Source organism: Belonocnema kinseyi, chromosome 7 (genome assembly GCF_010883055.1).
Source record: "Belonocnema kinseyi isolate 2016_QV_RU_SX_M_011 chromosome 7, B_treatae_v1, whole genome shotgun sequence".
NCBI lineage: Eukaryota > Metazoa > Arthropoda > Insecta > Hymenoptera > Cynipidae > Belonocnema > Belonocnema kinseyi.
In genome coordinates, this window is record NC_046663.1 from 4,723,408 (window position 1) to 4,732,366 (window position 8,959).

At 26.9% G+C, this 8,959-nt stretch overlaps 1 protein-coding gene across 3 annotated transcripts in view; it reads left to right on the top strand.

Annotated features, from left to right (window-relative positions):
* LOC117177424 (tyrosine-protein phosphatase non-receptor type 5-like) overlaps positions 1-8,959 on the top strand; it is a 67,545-nt gene that overhangs the window by 18,156 nt on the left and 40,430 nt on the right. The window contains exon 1 of one of the 3 annotated variants that reach the window (XM_033368096.1): positions 5,125-5,548. The exons of 1 other annotated variant lie outside the window; for it this stretch is intronic. Coding sequence is in view for 1 of the 2 variants with exons in the window: in XM_033368095.1 (XP_033223986.1) it covers positions 5,391-5,394 (4 nt within the window). In the remaining variant the exon portion in view is untranslated. Of the gene's footprint in view, positions 1-5,124; positions 5,549-8,959 lie in introns of those variants that run through there. One more of the 3 variants, XM_033368095.1, reaches the window with a different exon arrangement.

Genomic DNA, 8,959 nt, shown 5'->3' on the forward strand with positions numbered 1-8,959 from the left:
AAAATCCCATTTTTCAAGTTCCCGAAATTTCAAAACCCTGAAAATAAATAAAAGTGCAGGAAATATTTATTAACGAAATCAAATTATTTCACAATTATAAATTAAACCCTGAAAGTAGTAATTTCTCAAAAATATTCAATTTTGTAAATTTCGAATGCCAGCAAAAAATTTAATTTTAATATGTATCTCGTATCTGGTGAAATAATATTCTATTTTATATATTGGGCGTTAATAATAAAATATTTATCTTCGATAATAATAATGATGGAAACCGTTTTGTGAGTAAAGTATTTAATGGCGAATAAAATTGGTTATTGTTTAAAACTGATTAAATCGGTGAGTCTAATTGACTGATTTTCAAAATAAATGATTTAATCAGTAAAAGTTGCAGTTTGGATCATTCAGCACAACTTACATATTTACTGAAAGTCTCTGATAAGAAAATTTAAAAGGACTGATTTAATCAATGAAATTTGGAGTTGGGATAATTAAAAATTACTGTTTCATTCAGTGGATGTTACTGATTATATCATTCAACTGATTTAGTCAGTGAAATTTACAGTTCAGATCCTTTAAAATCACTGGTTTAAGAATTAGGTGTTACTGATTATGTCGCTCAGAAGTACCAATTTAATTAGTGAAAGTTACTGATTGGAGAATTCAAACTGACTGATTTAATTAATGAAAGTTAAAGTTTAGTTTCAATCATTCAAAATTTGCTAATTTGATCAGTAGTAATCACATATTAGATTATTCAAAATTACTTATTTAATTGGTGAACATTACGGATAGGACTGAAAGTGACTGATTAAATTAGTTAAAGTTAGAGAGTAGAAAACATAAAAAATTAATGATTTAATTAATGGAATTAATGTTTTCGGTATTTCAAAATGACTAACTTGGTTAGTAAAAATGAAAGATTAGATAATTCAAAGCGACTTATTTAATTGATGAACGTTACGTATAAGACTAATGAAAGCGACTAATTAAATTAGTTAAAGTTATGAAGCAGAACAAAATCAAAAACTACTAATTACATCAATGGATGAAACGGTTTAGATAATCCAAATTTCGAATTAGGTCAGTGAAAGTTACAGAATATATGTTTCATAATGGCTGATTTAATTAGTGAAAATAACAGATAAAATAATTTTGAAGTGACTGACTTTATGATTAAAAATAACAATGAATGTCTAATTTATACAATAAAAGTTTCGGATTAAATTAATCGAAATTACTGGTTTAATTAGTGAAAGCTAGTGACTCAAAACCTTCAATATCAATAACTATTTAATCAGTGAAAGGTACCATTTAGAGATGTACAACTTACAATAACTGATTTTATTAGTGTAAGTTACATATTAGACCATACAAATTGACTGATTTAATTAGTGAAATTTACAGTTTAGATTCAAACTAAATGATTAATCAGCGAAAATTAAAGATTATATGATATACCATGACTGATTTCATCAGTGAAAACACCATATCGGTTTATTTTAAATTAATGATTTCATCAGTGAGTCAAATTCACTGATTTTAATAGTTACTTTTGACTAATTCAAATTTAAATTCTAGAAAACGTGTAACCTTGAACCATTCCTTTAAACTATTTAAATTTCTATTATTTTTCTAAAGCAACCAATCTAATTATTTTGACTTTTCGCGGCTCACCCTAATAACCAGTGCTAAAAAAAAGTTAATCCGGAAAAATTGAAGAGTGTGTGTGACTACGAATCTACGCATTTACGGATTTACGAGAGCCATTCAATAATGGACCAGCATATGGCGGAGGCGCCTGAACGAATAGTTTCCGGTTTTCTGAATCACAGTGACGTTATTGAGAAACACGGCGTGGGATTGCACATCCGCTAAACCGCTGCCTGCTCCTGATTCGGCAAAAATTATAGGGGCCGGTCATTGTAAAAAATTTAGGGCCTATGAAAATCCTATAAAATGGATTGAAACGGCTTCTATTGATATATTTCATTTCATAGCCGGATACGGATACGGATACGAACAATAAAATTTTCAAACTTGATGCATTTTTGAAGGCTACAATATGAGGCAGTGTGCGGATGCGGTTTTATTTCACGGTAATTAAGTTTCTTTGTTATAATTAGCTTCTTTCTGGGAAGAATGTTGTATATAATTAAGAAACAATAGGTGCTTTACTTTAGCATCTCTTTTCTTATTTATAAATCTGAAAAACTAGAAAACTACTGATTGGTAGTAGTTTTTTACTATTTTAAATAGCGCCGATTCTTTTACTGCTAATTAGTAAAAATTTACTAATGTAGTGTGTAAGAATAACCAACTACATTAATTAGTAACTATTTCTACTTAAGAAATTGATAATTCTACTGGTAAATAAATTTTTTAACGATACTTTTAAATAAACTTAAATACGGGTCTTACATTGATGCAGAGAATTTTATTGAAATCAAATAATATAAATTACACTGGAACTTGAAATTACGGCATCCGGGTTTGTGTCCTTCCTAGAACTGATAGCCCCGCAGTTTTGTCAGTGTTAGTGAGCCCCCATCTCGAACCACTTTTTTCAAAACACATTTTATTGGCTCAAAAATTCTCTAAAGTTTTAACACACATTTTTGTAAGAAGAATTTTAACTTTTTTTAAATGCGAGATACACAAAAACAAATAGCGCCATTCGATTCAACAATTTAAAAATTAATTTTTTGTACTGAAAAATTATCTGTTTTTTGTCCTATTAGTTTAACAATGATTTTATGAGAAAACTTTACTTTTTACTTTTTATAAATCAATTTAATAAAATGTAATATAATAAAAATGAATAGTTTCTAACCGAAAATGTAATAGTGGAATTTTCAGATAAAAGAAAAACTTAACCAGTGGCATAGCTAGCTCTGAGGGGGCCCTGTGTCAATACTTTTTAAGGGGGTGGGGGAGCTTTTTAGAAAAATAAACAAAAACTTAATTCCTTAATTTTTATTTGGGGGCCCCCAGACCTCGAGGGCCCCGCATCATTGATACGGCTAGCTACGCTTCTGAACTTAACAAAAAAAAGAACCGAATTTTCCAAAAGAAAATGTAATTTTAAACTAATACTTTTTTCGCGAAAAAATACACGATCCTATAGTTAAAAATATTTCTTTTTTATAAGGGGAATCTTTAAAAAATATGAATTTAAAAAAACTGCTTCAATTTTCAACAAAGTAGTGGATTTGTTTACTAAAAAAGACGAATTTTTAAAGCATAAAGGACAAATTATCTACAAAACGGTTGAATTTTTAATCCGAAAATATAATTTTTTAACGAAAATGTTAATTTTCAACAAAAAAGTTAAATTTCAAAGCAAAAAGGTGAATCTTTGAAAAATGTAAATTTTTAACAAATTGGTTAAACTTTCACCCAAGTAGTTGAAAATTAACATATTTTTTCAAAGATAGTTTTTTTTGTTGTTAAAATAAACTATTTCATTTTAAGTTGTGAATTTGCCTCTTTGAGTAAAACAATAGTTTTTTTTGTAGAAAATTTTAAAAATCTGTTAATAAATCATTTTAACGATTTAAGATTCACCGTTTGAGTATAAAATTCTACTCCTTGATTGAAAATTGAACAATTTATTAAATTTTTGTTCTTATTGAAAATTGATCTTTTTGGTTAAAAATTAATTTTTTGTTCATAATTCGAAGACTTGATTGAAAGTTGGTCTACTATGTTAAAAATGTATTTTTGGTAGCAGATGCCTCATTTTAGTCGTCAGTTCATCTCTTTGGTTGAAAATAAATTTTTTTTTAAAAATTTGTTGCCAAAACTTGATATTTTTAATTAAAAACATAATTATTCCGTTTTCCATTAAAAATTCAACTATTTTTTCGAAAACCTGTTTTTTGTAAAAACTTAATTTTTTCAATTGAAAATATTATAATTCCTTTTTTCGTGGGAAATTGAATAACTAAAAATTGATCCTTTTTAGTTTATAAATTAAAATACTTTGTTTAATTCCTTGTAATCGAAAATTCGACTTACTATAGAACAATATATTATAAATGCCAAAAAATGCAGAATAAGCTTGAAATCCGTAATACAACCAAAGTACATAGGGGATATTGCAATAATTTCGTTCAAAACCACCTACAGGTCGCAAATCTTAACCAAATCAAACAAAATTCAGCCAGAAATGTATGTAATTGAATTACAAAGAGTATAGTTGATTTAAAATTTGCCATTAGTTTTGTAAAATAAATTTGTTTAAACAATTTGTTTAATATAAATTATTGCTAATTTTATTTTTTTTATAAAATAAATTATAAAATCTAATTTAACTGGAAAAAATATGTCAGAAGCAGTATGTTTTATATTTAAAGTACATTACATTAGTACATTAAGGTTGTTTCGTGCGTTAATTTCAATTTTGCCATTAGTTTTGCACAAAAAAATTGTTGCAACAAATTATTTTTTCTAGATTAATTTTATATTTATAATAAATTGTAGTTGTAAATAAGAACTATTCTTAAATCTCATTGTATATTAAAAAATATGTTCTTCGTACTGGTTAAGTTGTTTTGAATTAATCTGTTCGAACAAATTTATTTGAAAAATTGATTGATTAGCAATAATTGTTTAAACACATTATTTTGATAAATTTGTCTTCGTGAGTTTATTTAAAATTCATTTACAAACATTTCTAGCTAAATTTTGTTTGATTTGGTTAAGATTAGCGACTTGCAGTTGGTTTTGAACATTCTGGCCCCAATGAGGAACGGTTTCGTTATTTTAACTAAAGGGGTGGTGAGAGGGGCTACAAATATACTAAAATTTTGAACGTAGTATCAGGGTTTCCCATTATCTAGTTAGTTCTGCACTTCCATGCGTAAAATATAAATTTTTAACCAAAAATTGAATAGTTTTTGCAGTTAAAAAAAATCCAATGCATTTTTGGCCCACCCTATTATGCACGGTGTGGGACTACAGAGTAATAAACTGCGAAGCGCGGGGCCTCGACTATCTTTCCCCCACTCTCATTGGTAATGGGTCGGTAGGTCGTGTGCTCGGGAAAGTCCGACTGAGTTCGCCTCAGTTCGACTCCGCGCCACGAGTGAAGTGAACGAGTTACGACGCCAAACAGAGCGGTACAGTCACTCACCAGAAACAGTTCTTCGAGCGCGGCAGCAGCAGTACGTCATGGCGGAAATATATAACGTTGCAAATATAACGTTCTTTTTAGCCGCGAGACAGATTTCAATCCTGCTGGCTGTAATTTGATATATTTCTCAGATTACTTCGCGGTTTCTCCTATTTATTCTCACGTGTGCGTTGTGTCTTAGCTCTGTGCTGCTGGACATATAGCCGATTTGTTGTGTGCGTGTGGGAGCTGTGTTTTTCTGGACGCTTTTTGAGAAATGGGTGAGGAATTCTCTGAAAATGTGGAACATTTTTATTTATTTGAAAAACGTGGATTAAGAATATTGTGCTGAAAATCTGTAAAGACTCTAAAAAGATGAAAATACTCGTGGTTTCGAGAAGAATCGCCGATCAGCTGTTGCCAAAAAGAATCATGGTTCGTTTATTAAATGAGATTAACGTTCGTAATTCAGATCAATTGAAACTAGTTATAAAAGCGAATTTAAAAAATATGAATAATTCCAAAATTAATTTTATTTATTCGGAATCACCCAGTTCGAATATACACTAAAAATAATAATTTGCGTAAATTAATTAATAAAAATATTGTAAATTAGATTTTAAAATCGCGATATTTAGATTATTTTTATTATCATTTTTTTATTCGCTAAACAATGTCTTGCAGTGGAAATATCCTTTTTTTGTAACTGGTGGAGATTTTTTTTATCAAGCACGCTCTCATTTCTATTTTCGTTTCGTCGAGTCGCATTTTCTCAAACCAAGTAGCTCTTTCCTGCAATTAATTTATCATTTTTGTTTATGATTGAGACACTCAACTGCATTTCATATATCTCAATTCATTAATTTAATGTCGTTCATATTAGAGACCAACATTTTATTAAAAAATGGGTTTATTGCAGAAACAATTTTTTTTTGAATCAAACAAAAATTATTTCAGTAAAATGATTATTTCGAAATCTCATTTTTTTATACCAGAATTTAAAAGTAAATGTTTAAAAATTTGTAGGTAAAATAGAATTTAATTTTTAGCATAGTCATAATTTTTTTAAACCTTTTACCACTGGTATTTCTTGAAATTATTATCATTAACTGAAAACCAAAATTTATTTACTTGGAACAGAATTTTTTTTGTTATTCAACCCTTTTTATTTTTATTCAGCACCCCCATATCTCTGAAGCACATTTTTGTGTCCAAAAAATGAAAAATCCTATTTTTAAGCGATTTCGAATAAACGCGAAATTTTAATCTACAAATTCACAGTCGGTTTTCTTGAAATTGTTCAACATTTTTACCCTCAACTTTATTGCTGCAGGTCAGGGAAACTCAGATAAATCCAGGGACTTTTCGATAAACTTAAGTTGAAATTATGTATGATTATTTTGTTGAAAATTCAACAATTTTGTCCAAGTCACTCTTTTTGGTTAAACGTTCAACTAATTTATTTAAAAAAAAAAACATTTTTTTTTACCCAAGGATCGTCTCTTTTTGAAAATTGAACTATTTTTTTGAAAACTTGTTTCATTTTTGTTTGAAAATGTATCTTTTTTAGTTTAAAATCCTACTATTTGATTGAAAATTCGTTTTTTTGTTGCATTCAATTATTTTTGGTTTAAAAATCGTGTTTTAGGGTTGGCAATTCATTTATTTTGATAGAAATTACATCTTTTTTGGTTAATAATCAAAACTTTTTCTGGATCAATATTAAACCTTTTTTTTTGTTCAAAATTTAATTTTTTGCACGTAATTATTATTTTTGGTTAAAAAGTAATTTTTTTAATGACAATTTTATCTAATTGTTTAAAAGTGGAACTACTTTGTTAAGAATTATTTTGATTTTTTGTTGATCACTCAACATTTTAGTCGAAACCGCGCTTTTTTGTTCAAAATTTATTATTTTGCTAGCTGAAAATTCATCTTTTTCTTGAAAATTTATTTTTTTTTTTGTTCAAAATTATTTTTTTACTGGAAATTTATTCTCAACTAAAAATTAAAATATTCCACTTTTTGTCGAAAATTTATCTTTTTGATAGCAATTCAATCTTCTTCGTTAAACTTGATTTGTTCAGTTAAAAGTGGAACTATTTCATTAAAAATTTGGTTCACAATGAATTTTTTTACAGAAAATGTACCTATTCTAAGTTGAAAAGTTGTCTCTTTTATGTTTAAAATCAACTATTTTGTTGAAAATCGAACTAATTTATTTAAAAACAATTTTTTTTCTCGAAAATTCATCTTTAGTTGGAAATTTAACTATTTTGTTGATGAATCCTTTTATTTTAGGTTAAAAATTAAATTTATCAAATCCAAATTAAACTATTACATATTTGGTTGAAAAAGTATCTTTTTTAATTTAATAAATAACTTTTTGGTTGAAAATTAATCTGTTTTTGTCAAGGATTCAAATATTTTGTTGAAAATTCGTATTTGGTTTAAAAATTCATTTACTTTTTTTGAAATTGCTTTTTTTCGATTAATAATTACAACTGTTTTTGGTTCAAAATTAATATTTTTTGCTTGAATTATCAGCTATTAGTTATTAATTAAATTTCATCATTTTTGTTCGAAAATTAATCTATGTAGTTAAAAGTGGAAGTACTTTGTTAATAATTCATTCTTTTGTTCACGATATGTATTTTTAATTGAAAACCTTTTTTTTCGTTCAAAATTTAATTCTTTTATTAAGTCTTCTTTTTTTATTAATAATTTTTTTGTTATGTGAAATTTTTCATGATTTTCCGAAAATTTATCTTTTTTGGTAGCAATTTAATCTTCTTTGTTAAAACTTCATTTTGTTGTTGGAAATTTAACTCTTTCATTGAAAATTTATTTGATTTCTTGGAAAATAATGTTTCTACTGAAAATTTAACTATTCTAAGTTGAAATTTTGTCTGTTTTTGGTGTAAATTCAACTATTTTTTTTTGTTAGAAAAGTAATTTCATTAGTTGAAAGTTCATATGTTTGGTTTAAACTTCATTTGTTGAATGGAAAAATGCTCATAGTTTTAGTTCAAAATTAATTTTTTTCACGGAAATTTTGATTTTTATTATTTGTAAAAATTTACTTTTCTATCATTGTACTTATATTTTTGAGTTACAAATTTTATTATTTGTTTTTAAAAACTCATAGTTTCGAGTTTAAAACTCAACTGTTTTGCAGGAAATTCGACGTTATTGAATGAAAAATCTTTCGTAGTTAAAAATTCAACTCTTTAGTTGAAAATTCCGTTTTTTATTTATAAATTAGTCTGTTTTAATTGAGAATTCAATTAATTTGTTGTATTTTTGGTGGATATATTAACTATCACAAACTATGTAGAGAATTTATTTTATTATCGAAGATTCATCACTTTTGTTGAAATATGAACTATTTTTTTTTGCAAATTTCTTTTTTCTTGGTTGAAAATGAAACGTCTTTACTGAAAATTAAAATCTTCCATTTTTGCTTCAAAATTTATCTTTTTCAGTTTTAAAACTCAACGATTTGTCACTAAAAGTGTTCGAAATAAATTTAGAAACACATAATGTTTTAAAATAACATTAACGGTCTCTTAGTTATCAGGTTCTTTCAGTACATAAAATAAAAATTTAGAACGGTCACCACATCCATTCTGGATAACTTTTTTCATTCAACTTTTGTGGTATGAAGTCAGCAACACTTCAGCTCGGGAGTGGACTTTTGCTTCATGTGGCTTGGGCGCTTTTTAAAAAAATCACAGGCAGTTTTGAAAATTTGATATTATCGAAATAAAATATACTAGATCACTTTGCAAAAAAGAAATACTAAGGTTGACGATGAAATTATCGAAAAAAACGCTATTAAAAAGT